Source organism: Hipposideros armiger, unplaced genomic scaffold (genome assembly GCF_001890085.2).
Source record: "Hipposideros armiger isolate ML-2016 unplaced genomic scaffold, ASM189008v1 scaffold_286, whole genome shotgun sequence".
NCBI classification, from domain to species: Eukaryota; Metazoa; Chordata; class Mammalia; order Chiroptera; family Hipposideridae; genus Hipposideros; species Hipposideros armiger.
In genome coordinates, this window is record NW_017731636.1 from 1,174,564 (window position 1) to 1,202,338 (window position 27,775).

The following is a 27,775-nucleotide window of genomic DNA, read 5'->3' on the forward strand; positions in this document are numbered from 1 at the left end:
GACTGGGGTGGGGTGTTGGGGGGAAGGGGGTAGTTCTGGAGTTAGGGCCCCTCATGAGGGCGTTTAGGTGCCCAATAGGCGCTCCTCAGGAGTTGCGGGGGTGCCCTGGTTCTGTAGGCCTTGAGTAGGCAGTCTCTATCTGTCTGGAGGGCCCTGAAATCTGCCAGCTGGACTCCTCATCACCCCGCCCCCATGGCGGGACTCCCCTCAGAGCACAGCTTCCCCCTGGGCTCCTCTGGATGAAGTCACACTGAATCACCTACCTTGGCTTGGGGGCCCTGGGGGAGGTTTCGTGGGGGTAGGGCTGACTAAGGCCACAGAGGCTGCTTCACCCTCAGGCCAGGGATGGACTGGCTTCTAAGTCATACATAAACATTTCTAGCCCTCACTATGTACCAAAGGTTGTTCATTAACAGCTGCCCCGTCTAACCTTTACTACCCTGCATTTCACAGGCACAGGGACTGAGACTGTGCCACAGACGGGATCAGGGGCGAGGCCCTGGCGAGCCTGGCAGCGGCTTGCTGTGCAGTCCCAGGGTGAAGGGCACGGAGGAGTGGGTACAGTGAAGTGCAAGCGCGGAGGAGGCCCACTGACCCCAGCCTGGGCGCAGCCTGGCTCCCTCTGCCCCCCACCCCACTAACCACTGGCCGTGTCGGGCCAGGAAGGGGCTGAGGGCTGAACATCTCTTTTCCCTCAGGCCACGGGCCAGCCTCCTTGAGGAGGCTCTCCTGGCCTCTCCTGCAAGGCTGTGGCATTATTAGGGGAGTTCAGGGGTGGCTTTCTCAGGATGCCCTTCAGGCCTACAGCCCCCCTCCCCCAATTTAGGCCTTGAGGCCCAGACAGCCCCACCCCAAGGCTTCTTAGCTCCAGTTTGCCCGGGGAATAGTAGGCTGAAATCAGTGGTGTGCACAGCCCGGAGGAAGGAAGAATCAGAAGCTCACTGATCTTTCACAGGCTGAATGCTGGGAATCCTGGCCCTCCCTGCAATTGTTTCACGTCCCTTCTCATCTTTTTACTCTTGTTTATCATTTTCCAGAACTGTTGGGATCTTTTCCTTTCCCTCCTCAGTGCATTTCATTTGTGTTGGTCTAGTTCAGGGGTCGGCAAACTTTTGAGACGGAAGAGCCGCCCAGGATCAACAAACCGGCTCACAAGCCGCATGCTCTGAAGTAAAATTGAAAATGAAAATGAAACTATCATAGTTTCATTTATAAAATTTTTAAAGGATATTATTCACATAATGGTGATTATGTAGAAATATGTTTATAGCTCTCTAATAATTTTTAAATGGTTGTGAGGGACAGGATTGGCTCTTCCAGGGGTCGGCAAGCTTTTGAGACGGAACATATCCAAAGAGCCTCATGTGGCTCGTGAGCCGCAGTTTGCCGACCCCTGGTCTAGTGTGTTGGTCACATGGGGGAAACTATAAGGTCTGAATAACCAAGATGAGTGTTCAGTTGACTAAGTCAGCAGGCAGGGAGGACGGAGATGTAAGGGGAGCTCATTAAGCTGTCATGGGTGGTCCTACTGGGTGGGGGGTTTGTGCAAGGGCTATGGAGTCTGAAAGGGCCCAAGATGAGACTGGAGGGGTAAGCATGGCCGGAGCCCAGGAGTTCTAACCCTGGCTATGCCTCTTACTTCATTATCACTGTTCCCTACCTCAGTTTGCCTGTCTTTAAATTGGAGATGATTTTGATAGTGCCTCCCTCCTCTCTTGGAGTGTTAAGTGAGTTACTACTCGTGAAGGTCTTAGAGCAGCACCTGTTGTAGTGAATCTAGTATGTTTATACATGCTGGGCTCCACCGAGGGAGGTGTGAACAGGGAGTAATAAGGCGGACTTGCGTCTTTGAATGTTCACTCTGGTTTCCTTGGGGCCCACAGACAGGAAGGGTGAGGCCAGGCTAGTGGCCTAAGAGGCACAGGTCCCACCACAGACCACACACTAATCTTGCCTGTGCCAAGGAAGAGGTTTAAACATTAAATAAATTTGTTTTAATTTGCAATTCTTTTAATAAATATAAGGGGGAAGTGAACCAGTACATTAAACACATATTTTCTTACAGATATTATTTGAAATAATATAAAGTTTATTTTAGAATTAAGGTGTGTTAAAGGAAAAAACCACAGGCCCAAAATGGCCTCCATCACTCATGCTAAAGCCCATGATACCAAACCCATAAGTAAAACCTGATCTAATTGCAGTTTCAACCTTTCCTAGAAACATAGGCATAATCAGCCAGTATGGAATTTTTTGGTCAAGCACCAGTAAGGTAATCTGTCACATGGGCCATCCCTATCCCTATCCCTATCCCTATCCCTATCCCTTGTAGAGAGAAGAGGCAGTCTACATTATAAAAACCCTTCCTATTCTCCCCCAAAGAAAAGATGTGTGGCAAAAGAAACAAGCTTTTCTTTAGCCAATAGCTCCCTTGCCCCACTTTTCTTCCTATAAAATCTTTCCATTTTGTACAACTCAGAGTGAGTGCCCTTGTAGTTGTTAGATATGAGGTCTGACAATTAAGTTCGCTAATTTGCTACCATATGCTTAAACTGGCAGCACTGTACAAACAGCTCAGTAAGGTTTCATTACCTCGGTATATCAGTGTCTCACAGCTGTGTTCATGTTGACTGATGTTTGGCGGTGTCTTGCTGAGTGGTATTCATTGTTGAGTGTTTTTGTATGCTATCATGAGAATGAGCTTGAATTAGAGCAATGAGCAAACATTAAATTTCTTGAACTTGGCAAGAGTGGAAGTGAAATCAGGGACATGTTAGTCCAAGTTTATGGGGATAATGCCATGAAGAAAACATCAATGTACAAATGGATTACATGTTTTTCTGAGGGGAGAGAACGTGTCACTGATGAAGAGAGGTCAGGGCGGCCAGTAACAAGCAGAACTGACGAAAACATTGCAAAAATTAATCAAATTGTGCATCAAAATTGTTAGCTGACTGTGAGAAGCATAGTAGACCAAGAAAACCAATAGAAAAACAAGTTAGGAAAATCTTGGCATGAGAAAGGTGTGAGCAAAAAATGGTCCCAAATGAACACCAATGAACAAAAGCAAAGGAGAGTTGATGTTTGCCAAGACCTTTTGGAGAGGCAAGACAATGTTTTGGGCCATGTTATCACTGGTGATGAAACATGGGTGTACCAATACGACCCTGAAACAAAGCATCAAAGTACACGATGGAAGTCAGCCACGACCAAAAACGTTCCATCAGTCTAATTCAAGAGTCAAAATGATGTTGCTAACCATTTTTTTGATACAGAGGGATTATTCATTATGAATTTGTACCAACTGGACAAACAGTTAACCAAGTTTACTATTTGGAAGTGCTGAAAAGGCTGCGTGAAAAAGTTAGATGAAAATGACCTGAATTTTTTGCCAACAATTCATGGCTTGGCTCTTGCATCATGACAGTGCACCAGCTCACATGGCACTGTCTGTGAGGGAGTTTTTAGCCAGTAAACAAATAATTGCATTGGAACACCTTCCCTGCTCACCTGATCTGACCCCCAATATTGAAATATTGAAAGGACATTTGGATGACACTGAGGACATCAACGGTAATGCGACAACAGCTCTGATGGCCATTCTAGAAAAAGAGTTCTAAAATTGCTTTGAAGGGTGGACTAGGCACTGGCATTGGTGCATAGCTTCCCAAAGGGAGTACTTCGAAGGCGGTGACCATAGTGATATTCAGCGATGAGGTATGTAGCACTTTTTCTAGGATGAGTTCACACACTTAATTGTCAGACCTTGTAGAAGGCTGCCCAATTTAAGAATTGCTTAATAAAGCCAATTAGATCTTCACATTTACTTGCTTGAATTTGTTTTTTAACAAACCATACATGAAGAGGGTTTAAGGGAAAATACTCTGGAACTGATACCTCAGTTGTTTATTGATAGAAGAATAGTGATGTTACCAAACCAAACAAAGTCTATGTACCCAATGCTTCAAAGGTTAAAATTCAAAATGTCAGAGTTTGGAGTAAGGAAAGGTTTGTTGATTGAAAAGCTGCCAATCGAGGAGATGGTAGATGCCTCAAATCCACTTGGCTCACTGGACTAGGTTTAGGGTTTTTAAGGAGCTAAGAGGAACAGGTATGCAGAAGTGCTGGTGGGGCAAATATTAATTGGAAGACCTTGGACCTTGGCCATATATAGTAAAAGGGCCCCAACAATGGGTCTTCCTGGACAACTAACTCTTGGCTTTCTGAAAGGGTTCCATCAGTGTTCAAGTACCAGTTATATCCTGATCCTTTGGTTCCTTGGGGGACAGTTGGGCGGGGGGGACTTCGGTTCTGGGTGCAGCTGGAGGTCAGAGTTTTCTCTGCGCATCCTTCAGCTGCATGTCTTGTGGTTTTGGTCTTTTGTCTCTGAAGAGAAGCTCAGTATTTTGTTAAACAGGATAGTACAATTTTGAGCTGGTTCTGCTGTTGCAGTGAGGTGATCCAGCTGGGAAGCATTGGGGCCAGGAGAGTTACACTCCCCAGGACTGCCATCACACCAATGTGCCACACCTTCCTCATTTTCATGGCTACTTTTGGTCTAAGATGGGGAAAGGCTTTCTGTACAAAGGTGCCCCATGCAGTGTTGCAAATAAACAGGAAACCTACGCAAACAGCCTAAGTTGTAAGCATGGAAGGAAATTGTAGAATAGACACAACCATAAAGACATCAGTGCAGCTTCTGTGTGCACAGGGAAACGCGTGCTCATTCAGGCTGCCTACAGTGGCCTCCACAACCCCGAGCTGATCAGAAGGCGTGGTTCCCAGAAAAGAACGGAGGAGTGCTGAGTGAGAGTTGGGAGTTCATCTAACTTGTATGTAGTTTTCATAGTGTGGCTGTACTACTTTTAGAATGAAAAAGCACATATTTCCCTCACTTAATTTTTTTTTTTTAAAAATTTTTATTGGGGGAATTGGGGGAATGGGAACAGTGCTGGGGAATTGGGGGAAGGGGAACAGACAAGTTGCTGTTGTCTTGTTCTTCAATCTAGTTGTTGAGGACGTTGCTTCACTGGCCCAAGTTGGCACCATCATTGCGCTCTTCTCTGGCGAGGCAGATCAGTCGCCGGCTTCTGGACGGCCACTCACTGCGGCTGCTGGCCGCTCACGCTGGCTGCTGGCTACATACGGTAGCCCATGGCAACCCACTGCCACAGGGACTGCAGCCTACACCGTCGCCGGCGACTCATGGCAGCCCAGCTCCAGGTTGAGCTGTTGTTCAGCATCTTAGCTGTAGAGGGCAGTGTCACTGGCCCTCATATGTGGGATCCGAACCGGGGCCCTCTGGCATCCCAAGCGAGTTCTTAACCATCGCGCCACTCGGCCGGCCCTCCCTCACTTAATTTAAATTCATTCCTGCCTCTAAGTGCAAAACTGCTCAATGAAAAAAGAATTTCTTTAAATGTTATTGAGAAATATGTGCATTCTATCCCAACTCAAGATATCTGCATATTTTTCACAGATGGAAAAATAGATCAACTAAACACTGACAAAATAAGCAACAATGGAAAAGAAACACAATTTATACATATAATGTTAAGGGACAGCTGGTTGCACCCCCAAGAAGAGAAAAGAAGTAATGGTAGAGTGGGGCACAGATGAGATCAGTAGCAGTGCTGTGTTGGGTCATACTGAAATTGGGAGCAAAATGAAAAGCCAGATCCTATCTTTATTTAAAATGTTTTTTGGTTCATTATGATTTTTTTGCATTAACTTTGATTTACAAAATTACATTACAATGTTACTTAACTTGATGACTAAGATTTTTGGTGCCTCCTTACATTTTGTATTAAGATGAATGCCTCACTTGCCACACTCTAATTATGACCCTGACCCAAACAGTTGTTATGTGAGGTAAGTCTATAACGGAAAAAATAAAATATTTTTTCACCCATCTTATAAATATCCTCCCCACCTGAAAATAAACAAGAATGACATGACCATAAAGATGTCATTGCAGCTTCTGTGTGCACAGGAAAATGTGTGTTCATTCAGACCGCCTCAGGTGGCCTCCGCAATCCTGAGCTCCTGAACAGAAGGCATGGCCCCAGAAAGGAATGGAGGACTGCCCCAGTATCACATGTTCTTTCCTCTACCTAGAAAACTACACAGCCTTCAATGCCCCCTCTCGCTGCAGTAGACTGAGGAACCCAAGACAGGGTGAGGCTGCCATCTCACTGGCATCACAAAATTAGGAGTGCTGTTGCCAGAGTTTGGGGCTTTGAGTCCCATCCCTGGAGCCAGTGCTTTTAGTTTATTAACTAACATCTGTCTCTCCTCATCTAGGGGCCGTCGGGATACAAATTATGTCCCAGCGAGGCTTCCAGTGCAACTCAACCCCCTTTTTATGATTTAAGATCAGATAGGGTGAGTTTTGTGAATCCCCAATAGGCAGGGACACCTCTATCCCCCTTCTCAGCTGGAAGCAGATACAGAAGAAGAGACTTCCCGTCCCTCAACTCCCCACAGAGATTTACAGGGACCACATCTCTTAGAAGAAATAAGGCAGGCAGTTAGAGACTAATTGGTTAGAGGTAATTGTGTCTCTGCATTCCTGCACATCAAACACAATCTATGGGGAGCACCGCCTGGAGACCTCCCAAATTCTTCCCTTATCTGCCCTAAGCATTAACCATGGTAGAGGCCACCAGGACCTCCATCTCACCCTAGCCTCATTATACAATCATTGTAACACATATGCCCAGAAGTTCATTAATATCATTATAACAGACTGAACTCTGGGAAGGGACATGGCCCCTTATCAATCACAGGTGTTAATCAAGCGGTCCCGCGCCTGGTGAGGAACAGCCCATCCTGGCCCAGGCGAAATAAGATAAAACCCCCAGGCTGCTGCGAACCACAGCCCTTGGAGCATCTTGAGCCTTGCCTTTGCTCAGGGCCCACTCCAAACCCTTTGGAGTGTACTTTTTCTTCTAATAATGCAGCCTTGAGCCTTGAGCCCTTTGAATCTTGAGCCCCTTGATCCCTTTGAGCCATTGAGCACCTTGAGTCTTGAGGCCTTGAGCCTCTTGAGCTGGCTTTTGCTCGGGGGCCCCCTCCAAACTCTTTGGAGTGTACTTTTTCTCCTAACAATGGCCTTGAGTTGCTTTTCTTTGTGCTTGGCCCACTCCTAATTCTTTGGAGTATACTATCTCTTCTAATAAACTTTTTTCACCACTTTACCTCTGTGTGTCATTCAATTCTTTGCTTGAGACACCAAGAACCTGGACACCGCGCCAAGAAGGGCCCAACCCCTGCCAACGTGGTGGCTAAGTTTCCCAGTTTTTCTCCCCAAGGCTCTGGTTCGACCCCTGGTGTGAAAGCCAAGGCGGGACATCTTGCCGAGAAGGGCTCCTCTATCCGGGAACATTAGGATCTGGATCAGACATTTTGAAGGCATAAAAATCTCACTTTGGGAAAAGTCTGTACCAGAGGCCTCAGAGGCAGGCACTTCTGAAGGAAGAGGCCCTGGGGCCCTCAGGCCTCAGGGAATTTCTGCCCTGAGTCAGGAAGCTGCCCTCAGACAATACCAGTCCCTGGGGGTGGGTGGGGGTGGGGGGCTTAAGATAGGAGAGTTGTACTTGCACTCTGCACCTGGGAGGCAGCAGGGTTCCTGGCACCTGAGTCAGGAGACTTAGGCTGGGACTCAGCGTCTGGTTTTGAACAAATCACCGAATCCCTTGGAGCCTCAATTTACTTAAACGGGAGTGAAACCGGAGGCCAAACGAGTCCGAGGCTCGTGCTGCCTGCGCCGCTCAGCCAATAGACCGACACACGAGTTGGGTCGTAGGACAAGAGTTTATTATCAGAGCACCGGTGGTCTGAGAAGGCAGTGGGTTAACACCTCAAAAAACTGCCGTCACATTCTCAGACCAGCTTGGGGTTTTTAAGGGAAAAAAGGTTTTTAAGGGTTCCTCCAGGGAGTATGTGATGGTTCCAGGGGTCTGCATGGAGCCTTCCCTGTGGCCACGTGATTCAATGGTGGTGTCAGCAACCCAGGAACCATTGAGATTGTGATCAATAAGCCTAAGGGTATTAATCATAAGTTTCAGGGTAATTTTCTAAAACAGGGAACTGGGTGGGACAGGGGACAGGGAAATGATCTATTGTTAAGCTATAGGTAGGTCAAGTAAAGGTGAGGCCAGGAATGTGGAGAGGCTTCTACTATGGGGATGCCAACCAGGCCCTGTTTCAGGAGCAACAACACCCAAAGCTGGTGTGAAAATTAAATGCAAGCCATGCTGACCAAATTAAATGCAGGCCGAAGCTCCCCGCTGTAGTGGGGGCTCAATCAATGTGAATTTCCATTCTCTCCTGGAAGATACAACACAAGCAATTTGGGCAGATTTTGTAACCTTTCCTTTTGTGTAGAAAAAAAGCTCTATGGAAAGTAATCTCCCAGGGTGATCTGATCATAAATTCCTAACTGGAATTTATGGAATTCCAGGTCATGGTAGGTAGTCACACCCTAGGCCTACAACTTCTTTAGTGAAAGGTTTTAAGCCATACCTGTCCATTGTTTTGTACATCTAGGCTAACACATCTTTGAGATGCTAGAAATAATACCCCTGGAAGGCATAACCACCCTTAGAAAAGCACATAATCTTGTTAACTCTCCTGTAATCCAATCCCTGCTTTGTTTTCTCCCACCTCATATAACCTTCTTTACGTTCCTTCCTTAATTTCAAATGCATAAAAGAAGCTGCAAAACTGTTATTCTTGGAAGCATTTGAGATCTTGCTCTCCGGCATATGTTGTCAGTTTGACTCAAGTAAGCTCATAAAAATTCTCCACAGGTTTAGACTTTTTTTTATGTCGACACTTTATAGAGCTTTTTAGAGCTAGACCCATGTTCCGTATGTTCTCTCCTGATTCCTTGGCCCTCAAACTTAGTTGGTCACCAAACCTTGTTGATTTTACCTCTTCAGTTTCCACTTCTTTGCCCCACTTCCACAGTCCTAATTAGTGCCCTGCCTCACCTGCAGCCCATTCTCATCACCCTGTTGGTGTCTTCCAGGCTGATACTGAGCCTGGGTCTCCCCTTCCTGAAAGCCTCGGTGTGCACACTTCATTCTGGGTGCAGCCTGCTGGCTGTCCCTGATATCTGAGCCTTTTATCATGGGCACCTGGCATTTCCCAGCCTTCCTTAACCAGGTTCTAGATGTGAGCTGAAGTACTAGATGCGATCTCTGCTTTATTCCTTGAAAGGCACATGCCTACCCCTTTCCTTTCTTCCCCCCTGGTTGGCTGGAACAAAGATGCAGCGGCAGGAGCTTAAGCAGCCATTTTGGACTATGGGCTTAGAAGCTTCATACTCAAGACTGCAGGTCCAGGGGAGTGGAAGACGGCAGGAGAAAGAGGTGGGCTCTCTCCTCCCTGCTAGCCTCCATCTTGGTCATGGCTGTGTCCTCTATCTGAAGTCCCAGCCTGACAGGTGTCCCCTTCCCACAGGGGCAGCTCTCTCTGTGTTCCAATGAAACCCTATCAAGCCAGGGCTGTTGGCTCCCCACTGCAGCTGGTCTGGCTCTGCACCTACCCCACAGGCTCCATTCACCACACTACCCTTGGTTGGGTGCTGGTGAGGGTTGCCCTAGATTTCCTCCAGCCATTCTGAAATTGCAGTTCTGGGACGGATCTCCAACCCCAAGTCTTGCCTTGAGCCTCCTTGGCCACAAGCCCTGTGTGCCCCACTCCCACTTATCTCCCTGCTCTCCCAAAGGGCCACCTCTGGAGAGCATGCTAGCCTGCTAGGCTGGCTCCACTGTGTGCTCTCTCTTCTTGCTCCTCTGCTATTAGGTGCTGGGGTGGCAAGTTTGTGTCACGCTCTCTTCATCCTGTGGGGCAGCCCCAGGGTCAGGTGCCGTGCCTGGCAGGCACATCACGGGTGCTTCCGATAGTCCTGAATGCTCACAGGAGGCAGAAAAAGGCCAGGTTTGGCTCAGGCTTAGGGTAGAATTTGGTCAGGTATAAGTAGAAAGGAAGGGCCTGGGAGAAGCAGATTGTCCTTCATGTCTGCAGCCCTTGGAGAAATGTCTACAGAGAGGGCAAGGCCAGGGCAGGGCCAGCTCCAGCCATACCCACAGGGCCCACTCCCTGTGTGGGGGGCCCAGTGGAGAACAATATACAAAGCCCTTGTTCAGAAATGATTGAGAATTTCAAGACAGCAATATCATAGCACTAAACAAAACATGGGGCCCTTCTAAGTGTGGGCCCCTGGGTGACTGCATGGGTTGAACATGCATGAAGTTGACCCAGCGTCCATAATAACCCCAGTGCCAAACTCAGTACCTAGCCCAGAGAGGACATTTGTCCCTCCCCCCTTCCTCCCTCCCTCCCTCCCTCCCTCCCTCCTTTATTCACTCATTCCCTCTCCCCTGCCCATCCTTCCCTCCCTCACTGGACCATTTTTTATCAGGGACCCCATGGAAAGCAGACAGAGGTAGAATACAGGGACCCAAGCTTCTTGCAGTTCATTCCAGTGGCAGAGACAGAGAGCTACTGAGTAGACAAGCAGAACATGGAGGGTATCAGATGGCAATCAGCGTGTTGGAGGAAAAGAAGGCAGGGCAGGGTCCAGGATGGTGCAGTGATTGTGGACAGGGTGGTCAGGAAAGGCTTCATGGAAAAGGTGGCCAGCAAGGAGGCTGGTGTGTGGGGGTCGGTGGATACTGGAGGCGGGCAAAGGCAGGGTGGCCACGCCCAGGATCTGTAGGCTCAGTAAGGACTGTGGTCTGTGTCTGAGTGGGATGGGGCCACAGGAGGATTTTGAGAGAAAAAGATCATCGTCTGACTCATTTAACACCCCTCTGGTCATTGTGTGGAAAAAAGACTGAAGGAGTGCGAGGGGGGAGGTGGGGCATCCCCTGAGGCAGTAAGAGATGGTGATAGCTGTGGGGCAGTGGGGGCATGGAGAAATGGGGGCAGAGGTGACAGGATTTACTGCTGGGCCACGTTTGTGGGTACTGAGAGGAGTGTAAAATGCTGGCCAGAGCTTTGGCCTGAGCAGCAGGACAGCTGGGGTGCCCTGTGCCGAGATGGACAAGGCCCGGGGTGGAGCTGGAGTGGCGGTGAAGATCAGAGCTTGTTTCTGGATGCATCAGGCATCCATGTGGCACTGTGGAGGAAGCGGTTAGCCATGTGGTCCAGAGCTGGGGGTGGCCCAGCTCCTCCAGTATGCAGTATGGCCAAGTCTGCAACATAACAGAATGCATGCAGTCTGCTCCTGGAGCAGAAGTCCCAGAATGCAGAGGACAGAAAATCAAGTGCACACTCATGGGTTTGTATCAGGTGACTGACTCAGCCCATGCTCTCAATGCTTCTCTCTCTTTAGGGACTGTTATAGTCTCAGATCAGACAGACAGACAGACAGACAGATAGACACCACCATTCAGAAAACATCTGGTTTATTAGGATTAGCTGTGGCATACATTGGTTCCTTTAATAGTTCTAAACTGATACACGTGTCCCCACTAAGAGCATACATGTAGGGATATGTCAAGCTGCAGTGATAATAGCAAACAGGTGAATTGCTTGGAAAATCATTGTGATCCTAATGGGTTTATGTCAGTATGGTGAGAGATAGAAAAGGTAGCTGAGGGCTTTGACATGGGATGCTGAGCAGAGTCAGGTGGGTGTTCAGAGCACCCTTTTACGCTCTCGCCTTGAGCCCCAGTGCCTCCCAGAAGCAGAGGAGGAAGCTGGAGTTGCCACTGGGCGACAGGGAGGCTGCCCATCCATCCCCCATCCCTGCAAAGAAATGGGGCCCGTTGGGGTTGGGACTCCCACTGACTGCAGGTGGCATCTTTGCCAAGGAAGATATTCAGGCATGAAACCCATTTCTGTATGGACCAGCATGACCTCTAGGTTGCAGGGGAAGATGTATTCACATCAGTGCTTCAGCCTAGTATCCCGATGTATCCATCCCCCTAGATGGACTTGGGTCAGCTGCATCTCTGGGGTCTCCTCCATGGCTGGCCTTTGCCCTTCTCTCACCTTTCCAAGGCCAGGTTGTGTGTGATCTAGCTTCCCTTCCAAGCCCAGCGCGTCTGCTCTGCTGCCATGGCACAACTTTGAAGCTCCGGATATCAACACCGAGCTGTAAACTTTGAGTGTGAACTCAACCGGAGGCTCGCACAGTTCTCCTGGAGTGCCCCAGGTAAAACTCCAGACACAACTGATGTCTGGCTCTTGAGCTGACCCCTTCTTCATTAGGCAGGCGTGACATGGTTCCGTCCTGTCCCCTCTCCTAGATTAAGAGTCAGTCCCGGTTTCAAATATTTTTTTTCTTTGTAACATAGGCAATTCTTAAAACAGATATGTGTGACTAAATTTGTCTCTGTAACAGCTATCATATAAATTCATGCATCCAAAAGATTCCTGGTCAAACCATGTGCCTGATATTTAATTTGGGAAATGGTGTTGCCATCACATGCTTCTGGGAGAGGTGGAGTGGGGGTGGGGTGGCTGGGAGGTGTGGGGCTTTGTGTGACCTGAGCTATCACAGCTCCAGTGAGAATTCCAGGTCTAGGCTCATGGACATCTTACGGGTTTGGGAATTTGCAGTGTAGTTTCTGCTTTTCCTTAGCTGAGGAGCACAAACATTCATACAGCTGCCAGCTGAACGTGAGCCGACCTTCTCTCTCAGTGCATTTCTTACACTTTTCCTCCCTCAAAGAGAAGCCAGACAAATACGATGGAGCAATGGAAGCTGCTCTCTGTGGGGACCTGGGCCCTGCCCTCCATGGGGTGGGTGCCTGGGAGCTTCACCTCACAAACCTGGGCCCTTGGCAAGCATGACTGCGCTGCCTATCGGAGGGGGATCAGTTCTAGCTCTGACATGGTGTGGGCAGATCCCTGGAGGGAGGGTGGAGGGGCCAAGAAAAAGCCCCTTAAGAACAGGGTGTGGGTGAGGGGCAGCAGTTTTGCTGCTGGAGGACGAGGGGCGGGAGCCCCAACTGCTAGTGTCAGAGGCTCTGTCGGGGAGCAGCCGCCTCTTCTACAGCCTGGGACCCCTGCCTGCACTTTCCATGGGGTTCCAGTAGCTCTGCCACCCTCACCCTTCCCTGCCCCCCTGCCACGGTCATAGTTGCACTAAGGAGCCTTGTGAGGTCACAGCAAGTCCCATTGAGAAGGAAGGTATTCCAGCGGTGACTGGTGATCTCTGTTTATTGCTGACACTAAGTGAGGGCCACGGGTTGCGGGGGTTGACACCTGAAAAACGCTGGTCGGGTGCTGCAGGGCCTTGGCTGGGAAAGGCCCTGTCAGTCAGCCTCACCTGCCCGCGCTGCTGCGGCCTCAGGGCTGCAGGGCCCCAGAGTTGGGACTCCCTTCTCCTGCCACCAGAGGTAGCTATGCTGCCGGCACCAAGCTCCCAGGGCAGCTGTGGGCCCAGGCAGGCAGGGACCAGGGACGAGCCTGCCACTGCCACTGCTGGCGCGCCAGGCCCTCCCTCCCGGGGGCTGCGCCTTGGCGCCTGGCGCACAGGGTCCCTGGCCAGCTTGTCTCGATCCTGAGCAGAGACATCAGGCTCTTGTGCCTCCAAGCCCCCTTGGTTCCACCCACCCAAATAGCTTTAGAATAAACATTTTCTATTAGAGATTTCCTCTTCAATACAATCATTCTCTCATCACGTCAGGTAAAATGAGTCACGTAAGGAATAGCAGCCCCTGAACACACAGTTCTCAGTGGGCAGCTTCAGGTTCCCTGGTGGGAAGGGTGGGGTACGGTCTCCTGCCAACTTCTCTCTCTGGGCCAAGGCCGTTCCCTGAAAGCCCGGCTCCCACTGACAAGGAGCCGCCATGGGTCATGGGGGGCCATGCATTATGAGGAAGTGCCAGGCATTTTCTGGGCCTCTGAGGGCACATGAGTTGCCCAGCAAGCTGACGCCAGCCATCCCAATCCCACCACGGTCAGAGAAAAGCCACAGAGTGAGGCAGGTGGGGCGGTGTGGGGGTGGGACTGGAGGGGTGAACAGGAGGGGGACTCCTCCAATTATTGCAGTCAGGTGTCCTGGAACACCAGGAATTCCTGGGACCCTTGCAGGAGCTAGGAGAGGCAGGGAAGAGGCTGTGCTATGTCCAGCACGGTCCATCTCTGGAAAACTGCCTTTGACCCTCCTCTGTTTTAACGTCTACCCTTTAAGGGAGATCCAGTGACAGACAGCCTAACATCTGTGACAAGAATGTCTTTTTTTTTCTTTAGTAAATTATGTTAGGGATTCCTCCAATTTATGATTTTGTTTTTTTGTTAGTTTGTTTTTTGGTTTTTGTTTTTTTTTTTGCAAGCCACATCTGAGAAGCCAGCTCCTGCCCTTCCTGTGCCCACTTCCCCAACTGTGGGACAGCTGCCTGGACAGTGCCCTCAGGGCGGGGACCCTGTTCTCGCTGCCGCTGTCCTTTGAGAGATCCACATGTTTATTTCATGGAAGACAGAGTTGGTTACTTCAGGAAGCTCTTTGTGGAGAACATGGTAGGCACCTTCGTAAATCTGCAATTAGGAGAGACAGGAAATCAGGGCTACAGGAAGTGACAGGTGCAGCGGACGGGCGGTCACACTCTCTCCATGCCCCCAGGACTCCTGTCTTCATGGTGCCAATGCCTTTCGATTAGATGATGGTTCAAATAAATTAAAATGTCTCAATATGTTCTAGCACTTCCTTTCCTAAATCCACACATACTTTCTCTTCATTCCACTTCTCTCTCCAGCTGTGGACCTGGTCTCTGCCTCCATCTCAAAACAGTGATTTCCATTCCATCTTCACTTCCTTGCCTTCCACTTGGACCTCAGCTAATCCCAGTCTACTTTCACTCCCGCCAACCCACAGCAACTATGCTTGGCACAGGCTCCAGTGACCTTCAGTTGGAGTAGACAAGGAACACTTTTGCTCCCATATTATTTGACTCTCAGCAACAGTCAAAAGCTGCTAGCCTTCTAGAAACACTTTCCTCTTGTAGTTTTTTTCCATTCTTTCCCCAAATTTCCAATGAACTCTCTAATAGGTATCTCAAAATGGAGCTCTTGACATTTCCCAAGTCTGTATCTCCATGTGTCATAGACTCCTCACTTGTGCAGGCCCAAGCTCAGGATTCAAGCCTTAATCACTTGATCTCACTCCCTACAGTCACTTTCTCTCCAGGTCCTGCCAGGCTGTCCCCTGCCTTCACTGCTATCACCTCAGGCCAAGCCCATCCTCTTGGTCTGAGTGACAACACCATCTTTGCACCTGGTGTCCCTGTTGCCTCTCTTGTCTCCACTTGGCAGCTGGGGGGTACTTTGAGAACTGGAGTCAGAGCATGTTGCTCTCCAGCTCAGGACACTCTGGTGGCTTCTTCACTTCACTAAGAGAAAAAGTCCAGACTCCTCCACTGCTGCCAGGCCCCTCCCACATCATACACCACCCTCACCCTGCTCAGTACTCCTACCACACGGGTTTCCTTCTGGTAGCTTGCATACACCAAGATCTTTGCAACTCTGATCTTCGAACTTGCTCTTCCTTCAATCTGCAATGTTCTTCCACCGCTTTAGTCACTGTCAGCTTTCAGGCTTGCCTGTCCATCCAAACTAGGTGCTCCATCCCTTCTCTGGTCCCCCTGTCCCCACCCTCTGCTTAATTTCCTTCAGGGCACTAACCCTCTCCATCATGGTCACCCTGTTTGGTTTGTTGCTCATCCCGCTAGGACATAGACTGCTTGGGGAAGTTGAGACTTTGCCTGTCTGGGTCGGGCACAAAGTCAATGCTCAATAAACAGTTGGATTAAAGAAGAAACGAATGAATGGAGAGTGACAGCTACGCATGGTCTCCTTTTGTAGTGTCACCAAGGTTCCCTGCTGGCGAAGGGCATGATCTGTGAGGTGCCTTCACCCAAACTACAAAATGCCCATGACATTTTATATTCTCCAGCATTAATAAGAGCCATTTTTCCTTTTCCTTTTTCTCCTTCTTTCTATTCACCCATGAGTCTATTATCTGGTAGTCGGTGTGGGCCAGGGTCTGCAATTCATAACAGTGTGAGGGGAGCATTTGACAGTTTGCAAAGACATGCGAATTTTTTCAACACAGCGAAGAATGAAGAGGACCAGTGTCCTTGGGTCAGAGGGTGTGAGTTTGAATCCTGACCCCACCGCTCAGTAAGTGTGGCATCTGTAGTGAGTTGCCTGCTCTCATTATAAATTAGCAGAAAATGGCCCTGGACTCAGGGCTTCCATGTGTCCACTGCACAGGCCATAGTGGCATAGTCTGGGGACACACCTATTCGTCAGTGCACTGGGGCTGTGGTCTGCCCAACTGACCTTCAGGGTCACCTCTCACTTGACAGGTACACAGTAGGTACTCCTCCTCCTTCCCATACCCCCAGTTAGGGTTCTTCCCAGTTCAATTAAACAAACAAAAACAGGAATGTCTGGACCCCAAAACCACATTTTCCATCTGAAAGGCCCTTTGAGTTAGTCCCTGCGGTCTGTGTGTCTGACAGGCCGTGTGGCTGAGTCATAGGTCCCACCCCCTCTGTGGGACCTGTTCTTGCTGATCCCCTTGCAGCCCAGATCCTGCCATGTCCCATTGCACTGGGCACTCAGAGCCCCTGGTGGTGGCAGCTGGTCCTGCTGCTGCTGGTGCAGAAAACCAACCCCCCGGGAGGCTGGGCAGCCAAACACCATTGGACCTTGGACATGGCAAAGTGGGAGACAAGCTCTTGGAGACCTTTCTTTGCCCAGTGTCCAGTCGTGGGGTTTTTGTTGTTGTTGTTGTTTTTCATGAACGGACATCTTCTGAGTGTTCACTCTTTCTTCTTTTCAAGGTTGTTCATGCAAACAATCAGCTAATGGCTCATATCTTTGCTTAGAATTAACAGCTGTCTCCTATTCCTGGTACTTATTTCCCAATGGAGCAAGATACCTGTCCTGGGGGTGGCCCTGGAGGATCTGGGCAGATGCACCCAAAGGGATGCCACCTTCCCCACCCTGGGGAAGTGAGGGAGGGCAGCTGCTCACCTTGAGTGTCTTGTCCTGGCTCTTGGCAGACTCCATGAGCAAATAGGCCCCTTTGCTGTCGCACAGGCGGTCAGCAGAGCCCTGGAGCAGCAGGAAGGGCAAGGTCAGCTTGGGGAGGGCCCGCTCGACCCGCGAGACAGCATTGAGCAGCTGGATGCCAAAGCACACTTTCAGTCCTGCCCTGCAGATGAGGGGGTCTGTGATGTAAAGATCCACCTGGAGGGAAAAGAGAGAGAGGGTTCTACCAGTTCATGGGCAGGGGACTCCCCGATTTCCTGTTAGTTCTTCCTTCTTCTCTGGCCTGAAGAGCTGATTCCATTCGATCAGCTTGGTCTGGGGCACAGGTGCGAAGAGCCAATCGTGTGGCCAGCCCTTCTATGGTTGCACTACTTTCGATGCTTCTCTTCATAGACTTTGTTTATTCCACATTCATAACATGTGCCTGTAGACAGTTTCAAGATTTAATTTATCTATCTATCTATCTATCTATCTATCTATCTATATATATCTATCTATCTATATCTATATCTATATCTATATATTTATATAGGCAGCATTGTATTGTTCACTTTGATTATTTCACTCAGGAAGAGTTCTGAAGGTGTTTTGGTGTTAGTTTGTGTGGATTTTGTTTTTTCCTGTCTCCCCTGACTTGGTGTCCACCTGGTAGAAGTGGGTGAGGGGCACATGCAAAATGCAGGGACAATGGGGGCCATGGTAGAAAGCATGGGGCTGGTGTGAGGAGCCTCTGAGGCACTTTGGCAAGGTACCATCCTACGAGCTTCAGGAGAAGTGAAGTCCAGGGCAGGTCCAGGCTGGGGTGGGCTCCAGCCTCCATGTCCTGTGGGCTGCGAACGGCTGCTGCCTCTCTCGGGGACATGACCATGACCAGAGGCTGGGCTCTCCCTTCTCAATCATCAGTCTGCCTAGGACCTAACTCTGATACTCTCCCTGCTTATGGCTCAGAATCTGACCCAGCCTTTCATGGGGTTACCCTGACACCCCGTCCTTGTTCTCCCTGGTTTCACTCCTCCTGCCTCTAATGAGAGAGTGAATTGCCTGCTCACTGTGGCACCAGATGGGGCACTGGCCCACAAAAACTGGGTGAGAAGTCTCTAGAACTCTCTCAGGCCCATATGCGCAGGTGTGAGGCCACAACACCTCTTCTCTCATTTCCCTCGTCTTTACCAGTGGCTCTTGACTGGTTGGAGAAGCGCCACATGGTGTCGATACTGGATAATGGAGCAGAAGGGCCATGGGGTTGAAAAGTTCAGGGACAGCTAGAAGGAAATGTGCTTCCAGCTGCCCGTGAGGCTCGCAGAGTGTCCAGCCTGATTCTCCAAGGGCAGGGGCTATACCTCTCTTCTGTTACCATCCCAACAGGGCCTAGTCCAGAATTCCGGATCCATGCCAAGAGGGGATAGGCTTTTCTGGGTCACCCCTGCCATCCCTGATTCCTTCCATGCTGGGCACCAAGCAGGCAAACCAGACCATTTGTGAAAAGCCCCATGAGATGGATAAGCCACTTCTTGCAGCTGAGTTGACGTGAATCCTGCAGAACCATGCCATCTGTTTGGGAGCTAAGAGGGGAAGAGACTGGCAGGGGCAGCGCATGCTCAGTGCACGGCCACATCCATTGCTCATCAAGGAGCTCTGTTTGGAAAGAGAGCCCTGGGCTTAGAGTTTTTTGAGAACTGAGGCTGACGAAAAGCAATGGCAACTGCAGCACCACTGACCAGACATGTACTTTGTGCCCAGCATGGTGCCAGGGCATCACGTCCAAGGTCTCATTTAGTGAAAAGAAATAAGAATAGCTAACATTTATGGGCTCTTTCTTCCTATGTGGATGCACCAAGTGTTAAGCCCGGTTAACCTTCATAACCTTCATAAGCACCATCTTGAGGAATGGCTCTCATTATTCCTGTTTTGCGGAGGAGGAACCTATCTGTTATTTGTTACCCAGTTCCCGTTCTCCCCTATAGAACCCTGGATGTTTCATTTGGAACACAGCCACCAGAATAAAGACTACACCTCCCAGCCTCCCTTGCAGTTAGGTATGGTCATGTGACAACAGTTGGCCAATGGAAAGTGAGCAGCCAAGCTGGGTGTACTCTCTAGTCAAGGCGTGTCCTCTTTTCCTCCTCCCACCTACAAGAACACTGGCAGAGTAAAGAGGCAGTTAGGGCCTCAGGGACAAGGACTGCACCCAAGGAACAGCGAGCAACAAGATGAATTGGAACATGTGGGGCAGGTGACACTGAGAAGTCACTGTGCAAAGAAATAAGCTTCTCTCCTATTTAAGTCCCCTTTGTCAGAGTCTGGGTCTCTGCAGGCTGGCAGCCCTGCTAACAGCACTCCATTTGATGCCACTGGGCCCTGGTTGCTGGAGATGTGTCCTATGAGAGCATAGGGCCAGAGCCCACTTGACCACCTCCTTTCTGAAGGCGCCTGCCACCTTGCCCTGCTGACCTGAAACGTCCTGGCCAGAAGAGGCCCCTTGGGGAGTCTGCTCCAGGGTTTAATTGCTCTGACGGCCCAAGTGGCTTCCTGCTCTTGGCTTCATTTTCTACATCTTGATCACACAGGCCCTGTTTACACAATGGCCAGTTCTGGGCCTGGGAAAGGAGCCACCAGATATGTCAGGGAAAGGTCAGGCCCCTGGTGTGAGCCACAGCTAGGGCAAGAGGCAAGGGACAGAGGAAAAGTGGGGTTTGGAACAAACAGAAGGGCCACACGTCAAGGGGAAACTGAGGCTCAAAGGGCCCAAACCCTCCCCTCAAGTAACCGTTCTGGCCCACAGCGGCCTTTGTGTTTTTGAGAGCTTAAGATCTAAATCCATCCCAAGTCCTCATTGCAGGGTGAGAACATCTCCAGTTTCCCCCAGGAAAGAGATGGACAGAGCTCTCCCTTCTAGACCAGGCCCGAGCCCAGAGCACTGGTCAACAGAATAAGCCCATTCAAAACTCAAGATGAAAAAGTCAGTCCCAAAAGATGACTTCCTGTATGATTCCATTTGTACAACATTCTTGAAATGACAAAAAATGTTTAATTAAAAACATACACCATATTTCCCCATGTATAAGACACACCTTAATTTTGGGGCCCAAAATTTGAAAAAAATGTATTACATAAAGTTATTGACCTAAAGTTTTATTCATCATAAAATTCATACAACTCCTTATCACTTTGCGTGAAACGCAAGTTAAAAAATCTACAACCACTGTATAAGACGCACCCAGTTTTTAGACCCCAAAATTTTTGAAAAAGGGTGCATCTTATACATAGGGAAATACGGTCACCAAGGCCAAGTCTTTGGCACTATCTCTTGCACCCTCTTCCCCCCATATTTTTGGATCACAACTGTTCCTGCCAACTGAGAACAGTGTCTGCTGGGGACATGTCAGACAGAGGCTGTGGGTCCAGGTCCAAGTGACCACATCTTTGCTGCAGTTGACTGACCTATGGGGGTGCCTCTACTGGATGAGACTTTGTCTTTTTTCCCGGGGCTGGGGCATGGTCAACTGACAGTATGAGACCAGAGGAGTGAGGAGCACCCAACCATGATCTGGGCGGGCAAGGCTCTTCTCTCTGACACTCAGTTTGCTGATTTGTGAAATGGGGTGATAGTAGAAGTGCCTTACAGGACACTAGGGAAATTCAATGAGATGACGTAGCCACAATGCCATGCCCAGGGTCTGGTCCCACAACAAGGTTGATGACGTGTGGGTTGCTTCTGAACCTGACACTGGGAACAAGGGGAGAAAAGCCACTCCATGCTACAGGCCTCTCTGCCTCAGAGACCCAAAGCCACATGACCTTAGGTGAGGCCCTCTTCTTCTGGGCCTCAGTTTTCCCACTGAGGGGACCTTGAAGATTCCTCTTGAGTTTTAAGTTTCACAGACTGTAAATATTTTCCTGGCCTCTTGTGTGTGTTTTAGCAATCCCCTAGTACCTTTCCTGTTTTCTGGGGCTCTGAGAGCTCTCAGCAAGGTTGAACTTGACAGCCAGAAACATGCCAACTGGGGCTTCTGACTTTTGAACATGGTCTCTCTGTGGGGGAGAAACTTTGCCCTAAATTCAAGCACAGTAAATATAGCTGTAATCCACAGCTGGGAGTTTTCTTAAACTTCATTGAGCAAAATCTAGGCACCATCCCTATAGTCAAATCCCTTGACCTATTTTTTAAAAATCTGTTCTGTGATGGAATGCAAAATTACATTTTTAATTAGAATAACATTTAAAATAATGAACCATTGAGCCCTTAGTTCTGTGCCAGGTGCTGTGTTAAGCACTTTACTTGTGCTCGCTCATTGAATCTTCACAGGAACCCACAAAAGGGACTATTATTATTATCATCACCATTTTATACATAAGAAGAGAGGCTCAGAGACGCTAGGTGACCCACCCAAGATTACACAGTAAGTAAGGGGCAGAGCTAGGATAAGAATGTAGGCAGTCAGGCTTTACCATCAGCATTTCTTTTTTTTCTTTTTTTGGTTAATTGGGGAATTGGGGAGGGGACCAGCCAAGTTGTTGTTCTTCAATCTTAATTGTGGAGGGTGCCAGTCGCCATCTGACTGCCTGTAGGCAGCTCGTGGCCTCTAAGCTGAAGGTGCTGTGTTACAATCTTTAGTTGTGGGTGGGCAGAGCCACCATCCCATGCGGGAGTCAAACCGGCAGCCTTGTTGTTAAGAGCGCATGCTCTATCAACTGAGCCATCTGGGAGGCAGCTCAGCTCAAGGTGCTGAGTTCAATCTTAGTTATGGGTGGGCGTAGCCCACCATCAAACATGCAGTCTTGTTGTTAGGAGCACTGCTCTCACCAGCTGAGCCCCTGTTGGCAGCTCAGTGGCAGCTCGGCTCAGGTGCTCAGCTCGGGTGCAGTGTCACTGGCTCATGTGGGAATCGAACTGGTGGCCCTGTTGTTCAGAGCTTGCACTCTTAACTAACTCTTAACCAACTGAGCCACTCAGCCGGCCCACATTCTTAAACACTTACCATGCTATGCCACCTGTCCAGAGAAGAGAAAGTATAATAAAAGTGAGTCTTGTGGACTCACAGGACAGCCAGTTGCTGTGGAGGTGGCACTTCTCAGAAAAAAAAGGGGTGGGTCTCTGGTGAGGACCATAAACATCTAGGTTTGACAGACAGTGAAATGACTTGGTGGGCCCCACATGTTGCCACCCTTCACAGACTGCCAAAGGGGATGGGGCCCATTTCTGGGCCCAGACAGGTATGTGCCCTCCTCACATGACATTGCTCCCACTTCACAGAGAAGTGAAGCCCGGTAGGCCGCATCTCCTGCAGTCCCCCTCTGTCACCGACGTGTGTCTACAGCTGGGTTTTCCTGACCCTCCTTCCCTCCAATCGCCTCCCTTTTCCTACGGAAGCCTCATCCTTCCACCTGTGCTTTGGAGCCCATCTCAGAATTCCCACTTCCTTCATCCATTGTTTAGACCTTTCTTCATCCATCCATTTTCATCACAGGGAAATCCGATAGCCTTCTATGACATACTGGAGAGAGAACACAACAACTCTACCCAAGTGATCTCTGTGAAACCTAGAAACCCAAGGGACCCGTACAACGAACGGTTATGTCTTTGCAGAGACAATCTCTTCATTTTCCACCTTTGTTTTGAATGAGAGTTTGTTGTGGAAAAGACTTGGATGATAGAAAACCCTCTCCTATGTACAGTGGCTTCCATCTTCCATCTCAAGTGGCTTTTCCAGCTCCTTGCTCTTAGGCTCATTAACATTCACTCCTCTTTTGGGCCTCAATTCAGACTTCACCCCTTCAGGGACCTGCCAGGCTCCTGTGGCCAGCAACCCTTTTCCGGCCTGGACTCACCCTCGTCTTCAACCAGGTGTTTGTGTGCCTCTCTCCCCACTGGGGTGTCGGCCCCGGGGCAGGGCTTTGTCTGTCCTGCTTTCGCTGTATCCTAGCATAGGAGACCCACAGTCAATATTGGCTGAATGAATGAATGAGCCGACCTTTCTTTAACCCAACCAGAGAAGCAGCACCTCTGGGCACTGGGAGCCCTGCGCAGATCATATGGCAGCGGGGAACCTCTGCACTGGGCTCACTGGCTACAGCTGGCAAAGGGGCTTTTCACACTGCAATGACACCCATCGGCTTTAGAGGAAAAGGTCTCTCATTAGTTCATTCAACTAAGAATGACTGGGCATGAAAGAGGAAAACCCCGCAAAGGTCGGCTCTGTGGAGCTGCTTGGTATTGTTTTCCTGTCGCTCATGGGGCTGTGTTCTTATGAACATCAGGCTTGTGGAATATTCTAAATGTAAATAATAATTTAGCATAGAAATTGGCCTGAATACAGAACATACAGAACACTACAAACGGTCTCGCCTGGCAATGCCAGTGCCTGGTCTCTCTCTTCACGTGTCCCCTATTCTTAGTCTGACCAATTCTCACCCTAGCACACTGTGCCCAGATTCTCCCTGAACACTCATGTCCCTGAGGACCCTGCTGTGCTCCCCACCCACTGCAAGGCCAGGTCCAAACTCTTCCTGTGTATTGCAAGCCCACATGTGATGGGAATCCAGCCATTCCTCCGCCTCCTTCCTCAACACTCCTCCCCACCCTTGTACCTCTGGGTCCTTGCATGGCTGTCCCCTCAGCCTTGGCTGCCTGTAGAGTTTTTCCTCTCTTTCGACACTTAGCTCAGCTGCCTCTTCCTCCAGGAAGCCCCCTGGCCTCCCCAGTGACACTGTGTGTGCTATCTCAGCTCCCGCTCCTTTCAAGTGTTCATCATCTGTACCAACAGACTGGGGACTGCCCTTGACATTTCTAGTTTCCAGAATGCCCCTTTCCCATACCCTTACTCCTGTCTGCCAGCAAAACCCTGTTCCTCTTTAAGGCCCAGTTCAAGCGTTTCCTCTCATTGACAGGGGCTCAGACACTATTAGTGAAACTGGTGCCTTTCTTCCCTTGGCTTCTGTAGATCTTTGCAGATCTTCTTTAAAAACAGCTGTGATAACAACAGCTCCTATCTACCTAGTGTCTATGCTGTACCAGACTACAGCCTGGACCACCAAGGGACCTGAGGATCAGTGAACTGAGTGTGGGTTCCAAGGTCATACTATGGCACAAAGAGATAGAACTGAAGAGCTGGGTCTAGACTCAGGCCTTTTTGCACTTCCCTCCGAGTCCTCTGACTCTTTGTCCTCTGTAACAGAATCACTGATGTGCCTTTCTCCCCCTGTGACTGTGACCCCAGAAGACAGAATGACTTATTGGGTATCCCGGCCTCCAGTTCAGGGCCTGGCCCAAAGTGGGAGCTCCATGCAAGTTTGTTGACTTGACATGCCACTTGCAGGATGGCAGAGGGGATATAAGGGCACTGCCTGACTTGGCAGAAAGTCTCCCTGGCTCAGTTGAGCAAAGCAAGTCCTGTTTACCAGAGGCTAGTTCCTGGTATGACTGCCAGAGCAGGCACCCAACTTTGGTGGTGGAAATTCCTGAGCCATCAGATATAAGAATGCTGCAGTTTATTTTGGATATAAAGAAGATTCATCAGGATTAGATTACATGTATGAATTGCCACTTAATCAAGGGCATGTGAATTACTGGACATTTTTCCCCCCAAATTACTTTTTGCTATTAAAGCTTGTACTCCTGGACATCTGGTAGGTCACGACCCTGGACACGTGGGTACAGACATTTTGCATGCACCTACTGCAGGGCTCTGGGGCCTCCTTCTGGAGGGATGAAGAAGTTCTTCACAACCAGAAGTGAGGCAGAAAGTCAACCTCGCTTGCTCCTTTGGGATGGAGGTCCCTGAAGTGCGACCCTGATGTAGCTCGGTGACCCAGACTGGTCACCCAAGGAAGAGGAAATCAGCTGCCACATTGTCTGCCCAATCACACCAGCTACGGCCATCTTTCCACAAGCCCAGAGATTGAATCAATAAGAGAAACAAGAAAAAATTACTGGGATCTTGCAGGACTACTTTCTTAACTGCTGGTCACAAACAGCAAGATTGTACGATTTAAAGTCTTAAAAGTTATTGACAACTGGGCCGGCTGAGTGGTGCGATGATTAAGTGCTGGCTTGGGATGCCAGAGGGCCCCGGTTCAGATCCCACATTTGAGGGCCAGTGACACTGCCCTCTATAGCTAAGATGCTGAACAACAGCTCAACCTGGAGCTGGGCTGCCATGAGTCACAGGTGACGGCGTAGGCTGCAGCCTCTGCTGCAGTGGGTAGCCATGGGCTACCGTATGTAGCCAGCAGCCAGCGTAAGTGGCCAGCAGCCGCAGTGAGCGACCATCCAGAAGCCGGCGACTGATCTGCCTCACCCAGGAAGAGCGCAATGATGGTGCCAACTTGGGCCAGTGAAGCAACGTCCTCCACAACTAGACTGAAGAACAAAAGGACAGCAACTTGTCTGTTCCCCTTCCCCCAATTTCCCAGCACTGTTCCCATCCCCCCAATTCCCCAATAAAAATCTTTAAAAAAAAAAGTTATTGACAACTAAGGAAATCAGAATATGGACTAGACTCACAATAATGATAGGGCATTGTTGCCACTTTTCAAAAGTGTAATAATGGCATGGGGTTATATACACGTGTGAATGTCCCTATTCTGGTTCTTCCTCTGGGGCAACACATGCTGAAGTCTTCAAGAGTTAAGTATCAAGGTGTTTGCAACTTACTTTCAAAAGATTCAGCCAAAACAATGTATCCACTTATGACATTGAATTTGGCAATTTTTTTTAACATGACATCAAAAGTTTAGGCAACAAAAGAAAAAATAAATTGTATCACATCAAAATGAAGACCTTTAACACATCAAAGAATACTATCAATGTAAAAAAAGCAACTCACAGAATGGGAGAAAATATTTCCAAATCACATATTTCATAAGGAGCTAATGTCACAATACATAACGAATGTCCACAACTCAACACCAAAAACCAAACATCCTAATTAAAAAATGGACAAAGTACTTCAGGGACATTTCTCCAAAGAAAATTTATAAGTAATCAATAAGGATATGAAAAGATGCTCAACATCAGTAATAATTAGGAAAATGCAAATCAAAACAACCAGGCAATCCCATTTCTGAGTATAAACCCAAAAGGCTCAAAGAGAATATTGCACAACTGTGTTCATAGTAGCATAATCCACAATAGCCAAGAGGTAGAAGCACCCCAGGTATCCACGGATGGATGACTGAATAAACAAAATGTGGTCTAGCCATACAAATGAATATTATTTAACCTTAAAAAGGAAGGAAATTTTGACACATGCTGCAACATGGATGAACCTAGAGGATATCATGCTTAGTGAAATAAATCAGATAAAAAATGACAAATACTGTATGATTCCACATATATGAGGTTCCTAGAGTAGTCAAATTCACAGAGACAGAAAGCAGGACGGTGGTTACCAGGGGCTGGGGGAAGGGGAATGGGAAGTTAGAGTTTAAGTTAGTGTTTAGGGCACAGAGTTTCAGTTTTGGAAGATGAAAAAGTTCTGGAGATGGATGGTGGTGATGGTTGCACAACAATGTGGATGTACTTAATGCCACTGCACTGCATGCTTAAAAATGGTTATGATGGAAAATTTTATGTTTTGTATATCTTACCACAGTAAATTTTAAGAAGATTTAAAATCTATATCCATATTGATGTTTTCATATTTTAGCATAGATAAGAAAGTATGGCAGAATATTTCCAATTGGTGAATCTTGGGGAGGAGTACATGGGTGTGTTGCATCACCGTGTCAACTTTCCTGTAGGTTTGAAAACTTCCTTAATTAAATTGGAGGGAAAAACCGATGACTGACTTTGCTCTTTCCTTTCCTCACAAGCTTGGTTTTTCATTCTTTGTTTTGATTCCCTTTGCCAGTGGAAGCCAAACATCCCTTGGGCAGGCAGGCAGCCTCTGTGGTCAGAGGCCCATCTGGGCTCTGTCTGGCTCCACCACTTATCCAAGCCTTGCCAAGTCAGTTGCATTGGATCCTCTTATAAATGGGGGTTAAATCCAACGGCATTTTTGAGAGAGCTTTGCCAAGGCTGTGTTCCTGTGTGAGCTCAGCTGAGCATGCAACCTCCTTTTTCAGCCACATGAAGGTAAGGTACTTGGATGAGCTTAGTTTGGCCTGTGGGGCAGGGAGAATGCCTCATTCTGTCTTGGGTCTGGCTGGCAGCTGGGACTACTCCTGACAGTCTCTCTACAGAGTCCCAGGCTTTTCTGCTGCTATTAAAGTCACTGACTTCACGGACCTGACTGTCCTGTGCTCACAGCTGCTTCTCCCAGAGTCAGCAGGTGGTGGGGTGGTGGAGGGGGTGAACAGATCAACAGACCTCACATTGCAGGGCACGAGACCAAGGCAGACCCATTCACCAGCTGCCCCCACATGGAGCTATACGTGCCAAGAAATATTCTAATGGCTCATTGTTTTTTTTAAGGGATTGGTAAACTATAGCTGCCTCAAATAGACAAGTCTTTGGGGAATAGAAGGTTGGACAATTAAGTTCACAAACTCACCCTAGAGAAAGTGCTACATACCTCATTGCTGAATATCACTATGGTCACCTTTGAAGTACTCCCCTTGGGAAGCTATGCACTGATGCCAGTGCCTAGTCCACCCTTCAAAGCAATTTTGGAGCTCTTTCTCTGGAATGGCCATCAGAGCTGTTGTTGTATTATCCTTGATGTCCTGAATGTCATCAAAATGTCTTCCTTTCAATATTTCCTTTATCTTCAGGTAAAGAAAGAAGTCATTGGGGGCCAGATCAGGTGAGTAG

General features: G+C 48.8%; 1 protein-coding gene and 1 long non-coding RNA gene across 5 annotated transcripts in view; one reads left to right on the top strand and one right to left on the bottom strand.

Annotated features, from left to right (window-relative positions):
• The first annotated feature begins 5,283 nt into the window (after window positions 1–5,283).
• LOC109391243 (uncharacterized) lies at window positions 5,284–7,199 on the top strand. The gene is made up of 2 exons (XR_002125766.1): window positions 5,284–6,177; window positions 6,304–7,199. It is a non-coding gene; the product is annotated as an uncharacterized LOC109391243 (long non-coding RNA).
• A 4,204-nt stretch (window positions 7,200–11,403) lies between these two features.
• Window positions 11,404–27,775, bottom strand: part of MGLL (monoglyceride lipase) — a 161,578-nt gene continuing 145,206 nt past the window's right edge. For all 4 annotated transcript variants that reach the window (XM_019658660.1, XM_019658661.1, XM_019658663.1 and 1 more), the window contains 2 exons: window positions 17,005–17,220; window positions 11,404–14,502 (listed from right to left, as the gene is read on the bottom strand). In XM_019658660.1, the coding sequence (XP_019514205.1) occupies window positions 14,377–14,502; window positions 17,005–17,220 (342 nt within the window). In that variant the 3' untranslated portion in view covers window positions 11,404–14,376. The remainder of the gene's footprint in view (window positions 14,503–17,004; window positions 17,221–27,775) is intronic.